The sequence below is a fragment of the Grammomys surdaster genome, unplaced genomic scaffold (assembly GCF_004785775.1).
Source record: "Grammomys surdaster isolate TR1022 unplaced genomic scaffold, NIH_TR_1.0 222, whole genome shotgun sequence".
Lineage (NCBI taxonomy): Eukaryota > Metazoa > Chordata > Mammalia > Rodentia > Muridae > Grammomys > Grammomys surdaster.
The window spans coordinates 2,881,976-2,903,103 of NW_021604667.1; the positions used below are offsets into that span (position 1 = coordinate 2,881,976).

The following is a 21,128-nucleotide window of genomic DNA, read 5'->3' on the forward strand; positions in this document are numbered from 1 at the left end:
TAAGAATGGATCAATTTTCATTCTTCTACATGCTGACCTCCAGTTGAACCAGCAGCACTCTTTGTTGAAAATGCTGTCCTTTTTCCACTGGACAGTTTTAGTTCCTTTGTCAAAGATCAAGTGACCATAGGTGTGTGGGTTCATTTCTGGGTCTTCAATTCTATTTCATTGATCTTCCTGCCTGTCTCTGTACCAATACCATGCAGTTTTTATCACTACTGCTCTGTAATACAGCCTGAGGTCAGGGATGGTGATTCCCACAGAGGTTCTTTTATTGTTGAGAATAGTTTTTGCTATCCTGTTTTGTTTTTTAAATTCCAAATGAAACTGAGTATTGCTCTTTTTAACTCTGTGAAGAATTGTGTTGGAATTTTGATGGTGATTGCTTTGAATCTGTAGATGGCTTTTGGCAAGATGGCCATTTTTACTATATTAATCCTGCCAATGCATGAACATGGAAAATCTTTCCATCTTCTGAGATCTTTGATTTCTTTCTTCAGGGACTTGAAGTTCTTGTCATACAGATCTGTCACTTGCTAGGTTAGATTCATAGCAAGGTATTTTTTATTATTTGTGACTATGTGAAGGGTGTCATTTCCCTAATTTCTTTATCACACTGTTTATCCTTTAAGTAGAGGAAGGCTACTACTGCTTTGTTTGAGTTGATTTTATAACCAGCCACTTTTCTGAAGTTGTTTATCAGGTTTAGGAGTTCTCTGGTGGAAGTTTTGGGGGTCACTTAAGTATACTATCATATCATCTGCAAATAGTGATATTTTGACTTCTTCCTTTCCAATTTTATCCCTTTGATCTCTTTTTGTTGTCTAATTGCTCTGGCTAGGACTTCCAGTACTATATTGACTAGGTAGGGGGAGAGTGGGCAGTCTTGTCTAGTCCCTGATTTTAGTGGAATTGCTTCTAGTTTCTCTCCATTTAGTTTGATGTTGGCTACTGGTTTGCTATATATTGCTTTTACTATGTTTAGGAATGGGCCTTGAAGCCGAGCAGTGGTGGCGCACCCTTTTAATCCCAGCACTTGGGAGGCAGAGGAGGCGGATTTCTGAGTTCGAGGCCAGCCTGGTCTACAGAGTGAGTTCCAGGACAGCCAGGGTTACACAGAGAAACTCTGTCTCGAAAAACCAAAAAAAAAAAAAAAAAAAAAAGGAATGGGCCTTGAATTCCTTTTCTTTCTAAGACTTTTACTATGAAAGGGTGTTGGTTGAATCTTGTCAAATGCTTTCTCAGCATCTAGTGCAATGATAATGTGTTTTTTTTCTTTTTTTAACTTTCACTTTCATTTATTTCATTTTCTTAGTTTTTTTTTCCTTATTTTCTTCCATTCCTTAAATTTCATCTGCATTTGCTACTTCTTTACTTAAAAAGCATAACTTTCCACACTCAAATAAAAATAAGCCCAAACCCAAATATTCTTAATCTAATGCATCTGAGTTAATAGATAAGACAGTTTTCCTTAAATTTTCATTTATCCCTACCTTTAAAAGTCAACCATAGTGACACCTGAAAAGTAAATGAATTTAAAAGGACAAAATATACGTTTCAAAGACAACAAATGCAATGATCAAGACAATCTACTGTACAATTTGTCAAAGTCAACAGAAGACAGCATGAAAATAATCTCTTTAAATATATCAGTAAAAACAATCTTCTAAATAATAAGATCATTGAGAAATATGTATTTTCAGATATCTGTACATCAAGCTCTAAGAAAAAAATAAAGAGATGTGGGTAACAGAATGGAAAATAAATGAAAACTCTTCCAGAGAAGACTATGTGGGTATCAGAAATTCAAGAACACATTTTTTTTCCAAAGGAAAAGAAAAGGAATTCTTAAACACATTGTTAAACAGAACAAGAGAGTATGTTGGTCTAGGGATATATCTCATTTGTAGAGTGCTTGCCTAGCATGCATGAGGTCCTGGTCCTGGGTTTAATCCTCAGTACCACCTCAGGGAGTGGGAGGTGTCTTTTTCCTTTCTTGGACAGGATAGCACATTTCTTAATAATAGTTTACTAATTACATTAAGAAAAATTTACAGGCCCATTCCACAAGAGTCAAATGAATTCTTTCCATAACACTGTCACTCACATTATTAAAACATTATCAATTATTTGGGTCAATTTCATGATTAAACTGTTTTAACTGATCATCTGCGCGGAATTATTGGACCTGAGTTATAAACTATTTGAATCATCATGATTGTATTTCCTTATGTGAATCTGAGCGGCTGCTCTGACAGTGTTGTGGTAGGAATAAGTGAGACACTTGAAATCTTCCCTTCTGTGTGATGCTAAGTAGTAAGCAGGTCACATCTCACAGCTTCTTAACAAGGAATAACTGTGCAGGCTTTACTAGGAAGAAAGAGCTAGTAACAACATGCACTGCCTATTGTATCACTGATGCCTTACATAAAGAATGTAGTATTAAGCAAAAAAGTGAAAATCATTATTTTACCAAAGAAATAAAATACAGAATGAAGGCAAATGACCTTGGTATGGGTCCCAGAGCTCCCACTCTGATTCTGAAGGAAATTTTAATACAAAGGCATGTACATACAACTTCCATGACTATTTTTATATTAGAAAGACTCCGAGCAGATGAGGCCAGAGTGGTCTACCTTGTCAAAGATTAATATCCACGTGGAAAAGCAATCCTAAATATACTACCACTTAAAATTCTACTGTTAAGATAACCTCATTATCTTTAAATACTGAGAACACAAAGGGCAAACACAAACTAGTTGTGTCAAGTAGCTACTTCCTACTTTAGCATTCACTAGCTGTGCTCTTAAAGTCTCTATGAGAGAAGCAGGAATTTTCCCCATGCCTTTTGGCAATAGATTCAAAAGCTTAAGTTTCAGGTAAGTAAAATTTCATGAAGTTTGTGGTTTTTAAATCTAAATTATTCAATATCTTGAATTAGTATTGCACTCATACTTTGCCCGGAATATGTCTAGAACAAAAGTAAGTAAGTAGGTCTACAAGCATTTGCTTTCCTTATTAGATAAGCAAGCTCAAATAACGGAAATGCAAACTGGAATTTAAATAAGCCTATATATGTGTGACAATGTATCAACCTCTTATAGAATGAAATTCAAACACCAATACTACAAATCCATGAAGAACCAGAAAGAGTACTGTATACAAAGTTCTCACTATTGACCCATTCCACTTTGAGATCAAAACAGTAATTCTTCAAGATTTAAGAAAAATAGATTTTTAAGAAAGAGACTCTTTTAAATCACTGAATACATCATTTCTGTCATTAAGAGAAATAACTTATGCTTTTTTCTGCAATAATTCATTCTAGTGAAGTAATTCTCTAACTTCTAATTAACACTACATTTACAAGAATAAGGAAGTTTATCAGTAGGCATTCTTCCTTGCTTTAAGTTATTTGTCTCTGAAATATGTCAAGTAAGCCTTTAAAGACTCTGGGAGTGGCAACTTCATTATCTTTTCCCTCAGTAGGTTCTGAGGTGGCTCCTCAGGCTTCATGGCTTCGATGTGATCTTTCTCTTTTTCTTCTTTGCTGTCTTCTTCCATTTTTTTCACCCTCTTCGCTGTCTAGAGGCTGAGGGATAAGCTGCTTACCCACAAATACATAAGTGTTAATTCTCTGTTTAACTCTCTTTCTTTTCCTCTTTGGTGGAGCCCTTTGTGGAATCCCCTTGGCCTGCATCTCATCATTTATGAAGTTTCTAAGTGTACGCCGAATGTAAATATGAGCCAAATCTTGGAGATTCCTCACAGCACACGGGGGGAGCCCCACAGAGTCCGGTGTGCCATTTTCATTCTTACTGGGTTGTACTAGTGGTGCAAAGGAAACAGCAAGGATATTTTTACTTTCCCAGGTGTTTTGTCCAGTCTGCATAATCTGTGTCAACTGATCCTCTATAGGCATGACCAATATGCCCCCAACTTTGAGTAAGATCTTCATGTAGTTTTCATGGTCTTTCTGGACTCCAGCTCCACAGTAAATTCGATCATACTGATGATGACTGTCAGAAGCTATCTGAAGGCAGTTACCCACCACAAATGTGGGTTCACAGAATTCAAATTTATCAAAGCTATCACTATTTTTGATGAAACTCTCCAGTTTCTCCTTGGCATACTCCACCACATCTGAATGAAATTCAATCCCATGATTTATTCCAAAAGGACCTAAAATTAAGCCCACCGTTGTACTTAAATATCTGGTTCCACTTCCCAGGTTAAGAAAAGATAATCCTGGTTGAAGTTTCAAAGCTTCCATAATAAATGGAATGCTGACAAGTGTATGTTCCCGTGCTTCCAGGCTAAGTCTTTGTATTACTGTCTCTGTAGCCTTCCAGATAGTAATCTCCACGGTCAATGGCTCTGAAGGCTTGCTCTACTCTTTCAGTTCGGATGTACTGAGCTTCTTTAAGGTTATCAATTAAGTCATCATTATCTTCCCCGGCACTCACAGCTCCTCCCATGACAGTATTCAAATCAAATCATAAGTAAAATGTAACGAGTTAGTAGAAATGGCTTCCAATAATGTGTGCTTTTTCTTTTTAATATTGAACTTGATTTCCAAAAATAAACTGAAGATGCAGGAGAAGCTCACACAGCAGCAGCACCTGCTCCGTCCCAGGAGCCGTGTCCCAGCCCCCGCATCACGAGCCTATGAGCCTGCGTAGGCGAGAGTCCTCCAGGCCAAAGCAGCCTCAAGGCCTGCAGCAGGCGGAGCACAGCAGAGACAGCCGATGGCCTGGCACTGCGTCCGCCAGCCGTGTTTTTTTTTCTTTGAATTTGTTTATATAGTGGATTATGTTGATGGATTTCTGTATATTGAACCATCCCTGCATTCCTGGAATACATGATGGATGATTGTTTTGATGCCTTCTTTGATTCTGTTTGCAAGAATTTTATTGAGTATTTTTGCATCGATATTCGTCTAAAGTTCTGTTTCATTGTTGAGTCTTTGTGTAGTTTTGGTATGAGTGTAATTGTGGCTTCATAGAATGAATTGGGTAGTGTTTTTTTCTGTTTCTATTTTGTGGAATAGTTTATAGAGAATTGGTATTAGGTCTTCTTGAAAGGTCTGATAGAATTCAGCACTAAAACCATCTGGTCCTGGGCTTTTCTTGATCGGGAGACTTTTAATGACTGCTGGTAATTCTTTAGGGGTTAAAGGATTATTTAAATGGTTTATCTGATCCTGATTTAACTTTGATACCTGGTTTCTGTGTAGGAAATTGTCCATTTCATCCAGATTTTCCAGTTTTGTTGAGTATAGGCTTTTATAGTAGGATCTGATGATTTTTTTTTAATTTCCTCAGTTTCTGTTGTTATGTCTTCCTTTTCAGTTCTGATTTTATTAATTTGGATACTGTCTCTGTGCCCTCTGGTTAGTCTGGCTAAGGGTTTATCTATCTTGTTGATTTTCTCAAAGAACCAGCTCCTGGTTTTGTTGACTCTTTGTTTGGTTCTTTTTGTTTCTACTTGGTTGATTTCAGTCTTGAGTTTGATTATTTCTTGCCGTCTACTATCTCTTGGGTGCATTTGCTTCCTTTTGTTCTAGAGCTTTCAGGCGTGCTGTCAAGCTGCTATGAATTTTCCTCTTAGCACTGCTTTCATTGTGTCCCACAAGTTTTGGTATGATGTGTCTTCATTTTAATTTTATTTTATTTATTTATTTATCCCCCCCCATGTCTTCATTTTCATTACATTCTAAAAAGTTTTTAATTTCTGTCTTTATTTCTTCCCTGACCAAGTTATCATTGAGTAGAGCGTTGTTCTGTTTCTACGTGTATGTGGGCTTTGCATTGGTTTTTATCATTTTGAAAACCAGCCTTAGTCCGTGGTGTTCTGATAGGATGCAAGGGATTATTTCAATCTTTTTGTGTATGTTGAGGCCTGTTTTGTGCACAATTGTATGGTCTATTTTGGAGAAGGTACCATGAGGTGCTAAGAAGAAGGGATATTCTTTTGTTTTTTGGAAGAAGTGTTCTATAGATATCTGCTAAATCCATTTGGTTCATAACTTCTGTTAGTTTCACTGTGTCTCGGTTTAGTTTCTGTTTCCATGATCTATCCATTGCTAAGAGTGGGGTGTTGAAGTCTCCCACTATTATTGTGTGAGGTGCAATGTGTGCTTTGAGCTTTAGTAAAGTTTATTTAATGAATGTAGGTGCCCTTGCATTTGGAGCATAGATGTTCAGAATTGAGAGTTCATCTTGGTTGATTTTTCCTTTGATGAGTATTAAGTGTCCTTCCTTACCTTTCTTGATAACTTTTGTTTGAAATTCGATTTTATTCAATATTAGAGTGGCTATTCCAGCTTGTTTCTTGGGACCATTGCTTGGAAAATTGTTTTCCAGCCTTTTATTCTGAGGTAGTGTCTGTCTGTGTCACTGAGGTGGGTTTCCTGTATGCAGCAAAATTTTGGGTACTGTTTATGTATCCAATCCAATAGTTTATGTGTTTTTATTGGGGAATTGAGTCCATTGATGTTAAGAGATATTAAGGAAAAGTGATTGTGGCTTCCTGTTATTTTGTTATTAGGGGTGGAGTTATGTTTGTTTGGCTATCTTCTTTTTGGTTTGTTGGAAGAAGATTACTTTCTTGCTTTTTCTAGGGTATAATTTCCTTCCTTGTGTTGGAGTTTTCCCTCTATTATCCTTTGTAGGGCTGGATTTGTGGAAAGATAGTGTGTGAATTTGGTTTTGTCATGGAATATCTTGGTTTCTCCATCTATGGTAATTGAAAGTTTTATTGGGTATAGTAGCCTGGGCTGGCATTTGTGTTCTCTTAGGGTCTGTATGACATCTGTCCAGGATCTTCTGGCTTTTATAGTATCTGGTGAGAAGTCTGGTGTAATTCTGATAGGTCTGCCTTTATACGTTATTTGTCCCTTTCCCCTTACTACTTTTAATATTCTTTCTTTGTTTTGTGCATTTGGTGTTTTGATTATTATGTGACTGGAGGTATTTCTTTTCTGATCTAGTCTATTTGGAGTTCTGTAGGTGTCTCTTTCTTTAGGTTAGGGAAGTTTTCTTCTATAATTTTGTTGAAGATATTTATTGGCCATTTAAGTTGGGAATCTTCACTTTCATCTATATCTATTATTCTTAGGTTTGGTCTTCTCATTGTGTCTTGGATTTCCTGGATGTTTTGGGTTAGAAGCTTTTTGCATTTTGAATTTTCTTTGACAGTTGTGTCAATGTTTTCCATGATATCTTTTGCATCTGAGATTCTCTCCTCTATCTCTTGTATTCTGTTGTTGATGCTTGCATCTGTGACTTCTGGTCTCTTTCCTAGGTTTTGTATCTCCAGGTTAGTCTCCCTTTGTGATTTATTTATTGTTTCTACTTCCATTTTTATGTTCTGGATGGTTTTGTTCAATTCCTTTACCTGTTTTGTTGTGTTTTCTTTAAGGGATTTTTGTGTTTCCTCTTTAAGGGCTTCTACCTGTTTACCTGTGTTCTTCTGTATTTATTTTTGTTTGTTTGTTTGTTTTGTTTTGTTTTTCGAGGCAGGGTTTCTCTTTATAGCCCGGGCTGTCCTAGAACTCACTCTGTAGACCAGGCTAGCCTCGAACTCAGAAATCCACTTGTCTCTGCCTCCCAAGTGCTGGGATTAAAGGCATGTGCCACCACTGCCTGGCTTCTTCTGTATTTCTTTGAGGGAGTTATTTATGTCCTTCTTAAATTCCTCCATCATCAACATGAAAAGTGATTTTAAATCCAACTCTTGCTTTTCAGGTGTCATGGGATATTCAGGACTTGCTGTGGTGGGAGAACTAGGTTCCGATGATGTCAAGTAACCTTGGTTTCTGTTGTTTATGTTCTTGTGCTTGCCTTTCGCCATCTGGCTAACTCTAGTGCTACCTACATTTACTGTCTCTGACTGGAGCCTGTCTGTCCTTCGATGTGTCAGAATTCCTCAGAGTCCAGCTGTTTCTGTGATCCTGTAATTTTGAGATCCTGAGTGTAAGAGCTTCTGGGAGTGGGCCTGCTTCTGGGATCCAGAAATCCTGGTGTGCCCAAGCTCCTGAGATCCTGTGATCCTATTATCCTATGTTCCTGGGTGTGTTAGAGCTCCTCGGACTCCAGCCTCCTCTGGGTGTTCTGGAATTGTGTACAGAGCTGGCACCCTGGGACTGCTCAGGGCCCTGGCACAGAATGGAAGCCAAAAGTATGTTTGTAAATAATTAAACATTAGACTTTTCTTTTACTCAAACTACCAAATAGCCATTCGTGTTCAGTATTTTAAATATAGTAAAACAGTTGGAATACTTCTTTAGAAGTTAATTTCCCTTTTGTACTTACAACAGATGATAAGAAAAAGAAAAGGAAATCTAGTCATTCAAAAGAAAGAGCCAAGAAAAAGAGAAAGAAAAAGTCATCTAAAAGAAAACATAAAAAGTATTCTGAAGATAGCGACAGTGACTCTGAATCTGACACAGACTCCAGTGGTAAGAAAGTCATATCATTCTCCAAATCCTAGAATGTATTATAATTGTTAAAAGTGTTATGTGGATGCATGACTGTCTGTAAGTAAGTCTGCTCTACGTGTAGTCCTGACGCCTGTGGAAAGCAGTAGAGGATGTCAGATCTCCTGGTATTGATGTTACAAACAATTGGGAGCTACCATGTGAGTGCTGGGAATCAAACCCAAGTGTTTGGTTTTTTTTTTTTTTTTAACTTTTTGTTTTTGTTTGTTTGGTTTTTCTACACAGGGTTTCTCTGTGTAGCCCTGGCTGTCCTGGAACTCACTCTATAGACCAGGCTGGCCTCGAACTCAGAAATCCACCTGTCTCTGCCTAAAGGTGTGCACCACCACTGCCCGGCACATTGTTGAATTATAACCATAATTATGGCTATGTTAGTTTTCTGATTTTATTCCAGTTTATTTACTTATTTATTTATAACTTTTTAAATTCACTTTACAACTTAATTGCTGCCCTCCTCTGGCTCCCTCCTCACACAGTTCCTCCCTCCCCACTCCTCTTTTCTTCTCCTCTGAGTGGTTAGAAGTGCTCCTGGGTATCTCCCAACCCTGGCACATCGTTTCTGCAGGGCTAGGCACAAGCCTTTCCCACTGAGTCCAGGCAAGGCAACATCTTCTGGGGTAGCCTCTGCACTAGCTGTTGGGGACCCACATGAAGACCAAGCTGCACATCTGCTACATATGTGTGGGGAGGCCTAGGTGCAGCCTGTGTATATTCTTTGATTGGTGGTTCAGTCTCTGAGAGCCCCAAGGGTTTAGGTTAGTTGACTCTGTTGGTCTTCCTGTGGAGTTCCTAGCCCCTTTGGGGTCCACAATCCTTCCTCCTATCCTTCCATAAGAATCCCCAAGCTCCATCCACTGTTTGACTGTGGGTGTCTGTATCTGTCTGAGTCAGCTGTTTGGTGGAGCCTCTCAGAGGACAGTGAGGCTCCTGTCCACAAGCATCCCTATCCTGTTTAGGGGCCTCAATTCTTCCTCAGCTCTTCCATAAGAGTCCCCAAGTCCATCCACTGTTTGGCTGTGGGTGTGCATCTGTTTCAGTCAGCTGCTGTGTGGAGCCTCTCAGAGGACAGTTAAGCTAGGCTCCTGTCTGCAAGCATAACAGAGTATCATTAATAGTGTCAGGGATTCATGATTGCCCATGGAATGGGTCTCAAATTACTGGTCATTGGTTGACCATTCCCTCAGTCTCTGCTCCATCCCCTGTACCTGCATTTCTTGTAGACTGGATAAATTTGGGGTTGCAAGTTTTGTGGGTAGGTTAGTGTCTCTATTGCTCCACTGGGGTTCCTGTCTGGCTATAGGAAGTTTCATATCCACACTGCTGTGACTCTCAGCTCAGGTCACCCCCATTGATTTCTGGGAGCCTTCCCATCCCAGGTCTCTGGCATGTCCTTGAGATGCCCCCCTTCACACTGCAGATTCCATTTCATTCTCTTGGCCCTCTGGTCCTCTGGCCTGTCTCTCCTCACACCGGATCCTGAACCACACCATCCTCCTCCCATCCTCTCTCCCACCTAGTTCCCCCTCCATCTGCCTCCTATGACTATTTTATTCCCCCTTCTAATTGAGATTCAAGCATTCTCGCTGGTGCCTGTCAAGTTCCATCCATTTGTCTGTATATTGCAGTTTTTAATAGTTAGTTAATATGTGTCACGTGGTACAACAGGCCCTCTCCCTTGAGAGCCCGTTGTTCCCTGCATCTACCTTGGCTTACTCAGTGCAGCAGTGGACATGTGGTGCTTTTGTAATCAACCGAGTTAAAAAACAAATAGCTTAAGAGTTACCTCTTCCCTGTCAACCATTCCTCAGTTATTTTTCCAAACCAGTCATGCTTTAAGTTACATTTTATTCATTAATTTTGTGTATATTTGTGTTTGTATGTCGGTGTGCACACCACAGTATATGTATGGACATCAGCGATTAGCTTTGAGGAGTTGAAGTTTTTTTCCTTCCATCATGAGGGTCCTGGGGATAGAACTCATGTCTCCAAGCCCAGAAATAAGCACCCTTACCTACTGAGCTGTTTTGCTGGTGCACTGGCTTGTTTTCAGACTCCTCTGGATCCACGGAGCACCCCCTGCTTTTTTCTGTGAGCCTAGATTACACTCATTTCATTACCATCTCTCATTCCACTGAGATTTTAGAGGACATTATCTTTCTCTGCCACACACATACGGAGTTGTTTCTTTTTGATTTTGTTTTTTCTCATTATGAAACTTTAACAATTTTCCGGAAAATAGAGAATAATGTTAATCATCCTTATCGTTAACTTTCGTTGTTTTGACGCATTGCTTAAAATACGGGGGTCAGGGGAGTTGTTGTGTTATTCAAAGTAAGTTAAGTCATCATTCCTTGGCTAAACATTTCTATATGTACCTTTTTGAGATGGGGCATATTCCTACTTCACCAATGTCATCAATTCAGTGAATAAATGAATACCTAGTGTGGCTTTAATTTTTTACATTTGTTTATTGTATGTGTTTGTGTCTGTACACTCATATGCACATTAGGCAGTGTGTGGAGTGATCAGAAGACAGCTTATAGGATTGGTTCTCTCCTTCCGTCATAGAGTTCTTATGTTCACGCTCAAGTCAGGTTTGACAGTAAGCGAGCGCTCTTACCTGCTGAGCCATCTTACTAGTCCTTGACTTCAGTTTCTTTCACTCCTGCTCCTAGTATAATTCATGGCAAGGTTCAATAAATGTTAGAATGAATTACCTCCTCTGTAACAAAAATGAGTATTTGTGATAAGAGAATATCTGTTAAATAAAAAAATTTGAACAGTTTTGAACTTCAGATCTTTTTCATTAATAATGTGCTTTAATTTGCAGATGAAGATACAAAAAGAAGAGCAAAGAAAGCTAAGAAAAAGGAAAAGAAGAAGAAACGAAGAGGGTCAGGTTTTCTTTTTAAAAAAGATTATGTAAAATAGTATAATGAGCCACTATACATACAGACACACATACCCAGTCTGAGCAGTCACCCTTTCGTTGGGTAGTATCTACCACCCTCTGTTTATTTTGGAACTAATTGAAGTTATCATTCTCTCCATAAAGAATTCAACAATTTAGTACCTTCCTCTAAAGGGTATTCTTTAAAAAGAAAAAAAGAACTTTGATCTTGCATAAGAATTTAGCAGTCAGTCCTCTGCAGTTTTTTTTCTATAGTTCTTCAAATCAGAACGCAAATAATGTCTCTAAATTATAGTGGTTATAGAGAGTGAATTAGCATACTTTTATGTTATTTCTATTTCCTGGAGAGAGAGGGATCTCAAGGTTGGCAAGATTCAAATTGGAATATTGACCAGGAATACTTTCTACGTGCTGTGTACTACCATCAGTAGGCAACTGATGTCTCATTTTTTCATATTAATAAACACTGCCAGTCATTGTCTAGGTTTATTATGTCATCGAGGTTGCAAACCAGTGGTAGTTTACTTTGAATGCTCCTATTTAAACATATTTGATATATTTCAATCCATTACACTGAACATTTTTATTAATGCTCACATTGCCAAGAACTTGTTTTGCTTTTCTGCATGTTTTTTTTTTTAATTTTTAATTGTTTTGCATTTTGTTTTTCGTGCTTATTTTGTATTTGGGGTTATTTTATGTATTTTTTAAAGATTCATTTTCATGTAAGTTTATGTATGCATCTATGTATGTGCAATGTACATACAAGTACCTGGAGAGGCCAGAAGAGGGTCTTAAATCCCCTGGAGCTAGACTTAGGGGTGGTAAGAACTACCTGATGTGGGTACTGGGATCCCATTTCTAGTCCTCTGGCAAAGCATCAAGCACTCATGACTGTTGAATCGTCTTTCTAGCCACAATATGTTTGGTTTTGAGATAGGGTCTTGTATACCCCAGGTTGGCCTCAACTTCACTGGATAGCATAGGATGGCTTAGGACTCTTAATTCTCCTGCCTCTACCTCCCAAGTGCCAAGATTATAGGCTTAAGCTACCACCTCCTGCCTGAGAGTTTGGTTGTAAGCTAATCCATTTCTATTATCTTTCTGTATGATAACTGTATTTCATTGATTCTTTAGTCATTTCCCTATTAAAAAGATTTATTTATTAATTTTATTGATTTGAGTACACTATTGCTGTCTTCAGACATACCAGAAGAGGTCACCAGATTTCATTACAGAAACCATGTGGTTGCTGGGAATTGAACTGAGGACCTCTGGAAGAACAGTCAGTATTCTTAACCATTGAGCCATCTCTCCAGCCCCTAGTCATTTCTTGTTAATAGCAAAGTACTATTTGGTTAACTGAGAAGATTGAGTTGAAAAGTTTGAATAAACTAGTATTCAGATAATTTTATCAACCTTTTCATTCGCATGAAAACTGAGGATGGCCAGGTGGTGGTGGCGCACACCTTTAATCCCAGCACTTGGGAGGCAGAAGCAGGCAGATTTCTGAGTTCGAGGCCAGCCTGGTCTACAGAGTGAGTTCCAGGACAGCCAGAACTACACAGAGAAACCCTGTCTCGAAAAACCAAAGCAAACAAACAAACAAACAAACAAACAAACAAAAAACTGAGGATGCCTGGGGCTGAAGAGATAGCTCAGCTGTTAAGAACACTGGTTGTTTTTTCAGGGTACCTGGGTTCAATTCTCTGCAACTACATGACAGCTCACAACTGTCTGTAACTTCAGTACCAGGGGATCTGACATGCTCACACAGACATTCATGTAGGCAAAATACCAGTATGCATAACAATAAATAAATCTTTAAAAATTTTTCATTAGAAATGAAAAGTAAGAATGCCTTTTAACATGAGAATACTTAATTTATATTAAATTATAAACCCCTACAGGAAGAAATACAAGAAAAAGAAGTCTAAGAAAAACAGAAAAGAGTCCAGTGATTCAAGCTCTAAAGAGTCCCAAGAAGAATTTCTAGAGAATCCTTGGAAGGATCGATCAAGTAGGCTTTTGTATTGACTAACTCAAAACAGTTCAAACATTAACTGATTAGTCAAGATATAAATGTGTTTCTTAATGTATTTCGTGCAGAGGCAGAAGAACCATCAGATCTGATCGGCCCAGAGGCTCCCAAAACACTTGCCTCCCAAGATGATAAGCCCTTGAAGTGAGTAGCAGTGTATGCTTGTGGGGTTTTGTGGTTTTCTTTGTTGTAGGTTATTTGTTTGGTTTTCTGCTGAGTGTGCTCACGTAGGTTAGCAGTCTGCCGCTGAATTGTGTCCTCAGCCAGCAGCACTGGATTTGCAATATCTAAAGCACTTTGTTTAGCTCAGTGTGGTGCTTATGCCTATGACCCCAGCATTTGGGAGGAGGAGGCAGGGAGTTCAGGAATTCAGGGTTGTTCTAGACTACTTTGTGATCTATCTGAAGGCCAATCTGGACTATTTTGTATGGACGAGGGGAAGGCATGACGGTTAGAGGACAAACCTTTAGGAGTTGGTTCTCTCCTTTCACATATGGGCACCAAGGATTAAACCCAGCTCCACAGACTTGACAGTAAATAAATCCGTATACCCTGTGAGCCTTCTAGGCAGCCCATACAAAATATTGCTTGTTTAACTTGTGTATATAAGTAAATATGTAAACTTCACAAGTATAGAGATTGCTTTTGTGCTATAAGCTTCAAGCTTAATAGGAATACAAGAAAACATCACTGAACTGCTCTTAAAATCTCTTTTAATTGTCAAAGGCAAAAGATAATTTTTACTGTATGGCGTTATTGTTTGTTACAAGTTATTTTGAGATATATTATTTATTTGGGTGTTTTTAAGTGAATGAGCCGAGGGTAGAAACAATACTGGCTATACCTGATGAATTAATCCATAGTTATAAAGTGTGAATTTATACTTGTAAACATCAGTTCTTTTGTTCTTCCAAATTATTTGTACATTTCTCAGTTAGTGATACAGGTCATAGTACAGCGTCCTATAATAAATATTAAGAAATTCATATCAAGCACACTACTGCTCAGCACGGTTATTCTTACTACTGTCTGAAGGAAAATATTTGGTGCTGTCATTTTCTATGGAACTAGTTTGATGAACCTTTTGTGAATTCTGAATTACTTTGTAGCTATGGCCACGCTCTGTTACCTGGTGAAGGTGCGGCTATGGCTGAATATGTAAAAGCTGGCAAGCGTATCCCGAGAAGAGGTGAAATTGGCTTAACTAGTGAAGAGATCGCATCATTTGAATGTTCCGGATATGTAATGAGCGGTAGCAGGTATTTTCTTGGCACTGAGTCAATTTCCACAATTAACTCTTTTCCTTCTTTCTTACTACTAGAATTATATTTTGGTGATCTGTTCTCATTAAGTGACTATTTCGTAGACACACAGGAGATACTGGTTTCATTAGAAGAAACATACCTAAATAAGTTTCAACTATATATAAAACTTAGCCTCAAACTCTATGTATATCCAAATTTAATGAATCAATAGTTTCCAGTTTTAGTTTTTTTCCTCTGGTAAATATAGTTAAAGTTCAGCCATCTGCCATAGGGGCATATGGGATTCCAGAGTGAAGAAAACAATTTCATAAGATAATCTTTCTTGATTTTTGAGTTTGCTTCCAGTTCTCAGAGGCCCAGAATTTCTGGAATGAATATCAATTAAGGATCATGAAAGATGTCAGATTCAGCATGAGGAGATAAAACTGTATCAAAATCACAAAATACTTGACTACTCAGGGAGAATAAGGGCAGCAGTGCTAAAATCACACTGCCTTGTGAGCTCTTTAAGCTTACAAACTATTAAAATAGGTAACTGATTAGAATTGGTACCAGAGACAAATACGTGTTGAGCCTCCGAGGTACCTTCAGAATCCCTAATGTCTGAAAACTAACATTACTTTTGAGGATGACGAAGTATGACAAGGACTAATCACTAAAGACGTAAGGATCAGTAAGGATGGTTCAACATAGCCATTTTTGTGATTGATGGTTTACATCTCGGACTCTTCAGGAGCATAACAAATGTTTGCATATAAAGTCATTTCACAACCAGTTGTGTTTCTAAATCCTAGCAACAGGCAACTAGAAAATATAAAATAGCACATCATTAATATTTATTAATGTAATTAGCAATGTATAACTATGTATGATAAATATAGTTAAATATAATTAAATATTTATAATAGTATCAGAGAATATGAGTGATTTAGACATAAATCCTAATAAAAGAATCCCCAGACCTTCACAGGGAAAACTAAGACATGAAGAAATACTAAGGGACTGGAACGATGGCTCAGTGGTTTAGAGCGCTGGCTGTTAAATTCCCAGCACCCATATGCCTGGTAACTCTAGTCCCAGGGGATCTGAACCCTCTTCTGGCCTCTACAGGTACTACACGTATGTGAAGTACAGACATACATTCAGGCAAAACACTGATACACATAAAATTAAAAAAAATCAATTAAAAAATTAGCTGGGCGTGGTGGTGTGTATCTTTAATCCCAGCACTCAGGAGGCAGAGGCAGGCGGATCTCTGAGTTTGAGGCCAGCCTGATCCACAGAGCAAATTCTAGGACAGCCAGGGCTATACAGAGAAACCCTTTCTTGAAAAACAAAACAAAATGATAGTGATAATAAAAATAAACATTAAAGAAGATCTATATCAATGGAGACATGGCATGTGCAATGTTAGAATAGCAATATTATAAAGTCAAGTCTCTCAGATTTATAGAGTCAGTAAAACTTCAATCAAAATCATGGCAGTATATGAAACTTAGTAAAGTGGTTCTTAAAGTATTTGTTAGACTAAAAGGCCAAGAGTAGCCTTGTTAATTTTGAAAAACAGTAGGAAAATAAGACGGGAGCACACAAGATGAGAACTTAAGGAGCTTGCAGGCTTTAGGAAGCATTTGGAATAGCCTAAATATTCAGTGGGATAAAATGCAGAGCCCAAAGCTAGTAGTACATATGTGGAAAGCTAGTAGTACATTTGGTGTATGAAAGAGATAGCATGTCAGATCTGGACAGAAACAAGTATTCAGAAAATGGTATAATGAAAGCATAATTCATGTGTTAAAAGAACATAGAATACTGAATCACCTTATATAAAAGGCAGTGCCACTAGGTTAAGTGCTTTTAGATTAAAAAGTATTTTCTAAACAAAACAAAATATGTGCTACCCAGAAGTTTGTCTAGGCTACAAGTAAGAACTTATGTCCATCAGAAGACACATTAAAGTGTGAAAATTCTAGGAATTTTCTAGATCCATGGAATACACACAATTGATAAAGTATTGGTAGTAAGAATATTTAAATACCTATACAAGAAATATGGGGAAATGACAGGGCCATTTATCAAAAGAATACATATATTCTATACATAAGTTAAATGCTCTTCATTGTCACTGGAAATGGAAGTCAAGACCTGAGTGAAATACTGTTTTATACATTTAAAAGGAAAAGATTCAAAGTTCTGACAATGACAAATATTAGAAAGGATGTGGTGCCACAGGACCTCTTAAACACTTCTGGTAGTATTCCCACCCATTAATACACTGAAAAAACAATGTGACATTACCTTAGAAAGTTGGACTCTTTGTATGCATTATAAGCAAGCAGCACCACACTATGGTACCCAAGAGAAAATCTTTCCCATGGACTAGAGACATGAATGTGGGTGCTCATTATAGCATCACTGTGTGTTGCTTTCTGTTCCTTATAACTTCAGGAGTTCAGAGCACTCAGAGTACTCGAAGTAGCTTACATCTGTTGCCATCTCCTCAGCTCTCCCATCTGATCCCTAGATACCTCCACAGTAACCTGAAATGATTCTCTCCTCTTCTTACCCAGTCTTTCATGGTTTTTTTTTTTAGAGAAAAGTTTCTTAAATTGATGATGTAGGGTTGGGTATGTATACACAAATAGGGTCATTAATATTTCTCTCTGACTAGCAGACCTTTTGAATCTAACTTCAAAAGTTTTCTGTCTATATTTTACTGATCTAACTCTTCAGACTGATTCTCCCTTTTGTTTTCTGTGTGACACTTCTGGATTCTAAGGAAATTAAACTATCCACAGAGTGCTTTTTCACTTAAGATTTAGACTTGATTCTCTTCTTTGTATCAGTAAAGTTGAATCTTACTGTGCTAGTTGATTAATCTTTCATCTGTCCTGCACTGGACTCCACAAAGACAAAAAACCCACTATTGCTGGCTGGGCGTGTTGGCCACATGCCTTTCATTTCAGTGCTCAGGAGGCAGAGCAGGTGGATATGCTTGAGTTTGAGACCAGGCTGGTTTGCATAGAGCACTCCATGCTAGCTAAAGCTACTTAAACCCTGTCTAAAACAAAATTGTCTAAAACATTTAACAAGTTTCCCATTTCAGTTTTTTAAAATTAGAAAAAAAGAATTTGTCTTTAGTATTTGAAATTAACAATATCTCCTATGTTGACAAAACATTGGAGATCATTATTTGAATCCTGGAAGTAAGTCAAAGGAAAAGGAAACATCAACAGGTAAAATACACAGTCATTTAATAACCCATCTCCAGTGTTTATTATCACCTTTTAAATAGAAGATTCTATATTAAGAAAGGATTAATGACAACATACTATAAGAATTAATAGTATGAAATTAAGTCAAAAATAAAATTTATCTCCAGACATCGCCGAATGGAGGCCGTTCGACTTCGGAAAGAGAACCAGATCTACAGTGCTGATGAGAAGAGAGCCCTGGCATCCTTTAACCAAGAAGAAAGACGAAAGAGGGAGAACAAGATTCTGGCCAGCTTTCGAGAGATGGTATACAGAAAGACCAAAGGGAAGGATGACAAGTGAGAACTTCCTGACTTTACAAGTGGATATTTTTAACATCAAAAAGGAAATTGTGGGTTCTGGATATAAACATAAAAAAACATATTGTTTGTTTGTGTTTTGAGTTATTTTTTGATGTGCAGTTTCAATTAGCCCCGGTCAGCCTCAGGCTTTGTAGCCAAGGATGACTGAACTCTTGGTCTCCTGCCTCCACCTTCCAAGTGCTGAGATTCCAGTTGTGTGCCACCAGGCCCAGCCAAAAAGGCTATCGTGCTATGAAATGGCTTTTCAGGGCTTCTGTGCCTTCTTTTTAATTCTTCAGTTCTTCAGTAAAATATGTTTGTTGATATAATTAGTAAGTTATTTGAGGCTTTTAAAGATTGACTCCAATCTTCTGGTTTAAAAGTCCAAATTCTGAATGAAGTCCTGCTACGTTAGGAAAGTGGCATGAGAAGTGGCAGCTAAATGAGAAATTTAAATCTCACGTCATGATATGATGTGACTATTATTTGTCCCATACAGTGTCTGCCACTACCCTACCAGAACTTGGGCATTTTATATGTTGTCTTGAATGTGTTACAAATGGGCTTGACAGAAACTATTTAGGAAGCTATTTCTGTTAACAAAATGAAGGTGTTGCTGTATACAGCAACTCTGAAATTTGAAAACTGACTTGTTTCTATAGTCAGCCCTAGAAATGTATATTGGGCTAACTCTACCTCTGCTCTAAAACCAAGCAAACCAAATGGCTAACTCACAGACGTGTGGAATGGAAGATGTGAGCATTAGGTGTTTCAGGTTCTCCTAGATTACTTACCATTGTTCTTTCAGTGGCTAGGGTATAGCTCAGAGTTAGAACATGTGCTTCTGAGGCCCTGAGCTACATCCCCACCCGTACAAAAAATTTCAGATGCAGTTTTGGGTGTCTATGTGCCAATATAAGAATACTATTTCTATCTAAGCTGATATTTAATATAGGATAATATCTTAAAAATGAGTATCAAGAGTGCTAATAAGGGAAAATATAATAAGTCAGTATTTTAATTAAGCTGTTTCATGATGATGAAAGTAAAATATTAAACATTTTCAATTATGTCCTTTATGTTACCAGATTTCTTGTTTGAGACAGAGTCTCACTATGTAGCCCTGGATGGCCTAGAACTCAGAGTTCCCCCTGCCTCAGCCTTCCAGGTGCTAGGGTTAGAGGTGTGTGCCACTGCACCTCGCTATAGGATTTTATTTTAAACATTGTTAAGCTTTTCAGCTTTTTATATCTATCATTACTTTAATCCTTAACTTTGTAGAAACCCTCCTCACTTCATCACTGTTTGAAAAGTTTAATATATGTTCTGGGAAAATGTGCTTCTGACCCACAACTGCTGAACTAAGCAGCAGTTAGCATGTAGTAAAATCTGTGATCTTTGAACTTGAAATTATTTCACTGTATTTATACTTCTCAGTCTGATCAGTCTATAGTTTCCTAAAGTCTAACAGAAACTAGGTTCTAAAGTTGGAAATCTTAATAATCCATACACTTCCTCATGTAATACAATGTAAAGTTTATAATCTCTATTTTAGAAGTTATTCTGATGGGGCATTATGTTTTGTTAATTGGCTCCTAACAACTGGATGAATATGTTTTTCTTTTTTAATAGGAAATGTAGTTTCAGTGCAACAATTTTGTAGTGTATAAGTATTATGGATTTTCTTTTGATTCTTTTCCACAGAGTATATACAGTCAATGCAAAAATAAGAATTTATTTTAAAACCTGTCATTCTTAGAAATGATTTAGTAGCAGGTCCTTTAAAAAGTGGAAGGCTAAAACTATTTTATTTTCAGCTTGTTTGAATTATCCCTTCAAACTGTGTTCTGTCACCTGAGCTCTATGTCAGCCATTGTTCGCAAAAACAAGTCTTTCCTGGTCTACAGAGGAAGAAACACACATACACACACAATTGAACAAAACATTAAGCCAGAGATTCCCTCTTTGTTACATTCCCAGTGAACAAGATAGTCATTTGGCTTCTATCTGTATTCTTTATTAGTTCTTTAGGCCCAAGTAGAATCTATGTAGAACTATTGTAACTTACATACTTTGTTTTCTAAAGAGACCTACCTAGAAACCTCTTCACCTGTTGTTAATAGGAATTTTCTCTCTCTTTTTTTTATTTGTTGTACAAAGATATAGTAAAAAATAGAGAAATTGCTGAGTCCTACCATGCAAATTGGTACAAGTGTTCTGTGTTGCTTGTATGTCTTTGTCATTTGAAGTGTAGTGTAATATTGTCTTTGGTATTTTAAAATTGTGTGAGCAGGCATAGGAGTCCCATTGGGAAGTTAGGAAAACATGATGATCCAGTGTGAAGACAGAAACAAGACGAGAAATAAGTAAGGGTGGTAACCCAGCCCTGCTTCATTGTGAACATGAGCATGACAGAATGTTCTAGATTCTGTTTCAGAGTTTAGCAGTGAGGCTCAGCTGACAGTAGAAGAGGTCTGTGAGTCGTTGAGCCTTTCAGACTGTTAGTGTCAGATATAGAACTGTGGCCATTTTGTTATCCAGATACCCATAAAAGTGTCTATCAAGCTTGGAGGTAGGCATAGAGAAAGACCAAACAGCTAAGGGCCAATGGCTGATCTTTACTAATGTTCAAAACTCAACTCTGTGCTTACCAGACTCCAAAATCATGATAAAGTGTCAAGAAAAATCTTTTCGAAAGCAGAAAACAACTTATTGCAGAATGGATAATAAATAAAAACAAAACCACAGTTGGGTTGTGTGCCATGAGTTTATTATTCAATAAATACTATGTGATTTGATGTGCTGTTTCATAGTTTTGATATGTTGATTGCAAACCATCCTCAAACTTAACACAG

At 37.7% G+C, this 21,128-nt stretch overlaps 1 protein-coding gene and 1 pseudogene across 1 annotated transcript in view; one reads left to right on the forward strand and one right to left on the reverse strand.

Annotated features, from left to right (window-relative positions):
• The window catches only part of Nkap (NFKB activating protein), a 34,394-nt gene extending 13,323 nt beyond the window's left edge, over positions 1 to 21,071 (forward strand). The window contains exons 4-9 of the mRNA XM_028773149.1: positions 8,321 to 8,461; positions 11,331 to 11,394; positions 13,322 to 13,431; positions 13,521 to 13,596; positions 14,562 to 14,711; positions 18,100 to 21,071. Of these exons, the coding sequence (XP_028628982.1) occupies positions 8,321 to 8,461; positions 11,331 to 11,394; positions 13,322 to 13,431; positions 13,521 to 13,596; positions 14,562 to 14,711; positions 18,100 to 18,274 (716 nt within the window). The 3' untranslated portion in view covers positions 18,275 to 21,071. The remainder of the gene's footprint in view (positions 1 to 8,320; positions 8,462 to 11,330; positions 11,395 to 13,321; positions 13,432 to 13,520; positions 13,597 to 14,561; positions 14,712 to 18,099) is intronic.
• Positions 3,412 to 4,578, reverse strand: LOC114625791 (annotated as a pseudogene).
• Positions 21,072 to 21,128: the final 57 nt, after the last annotated feature.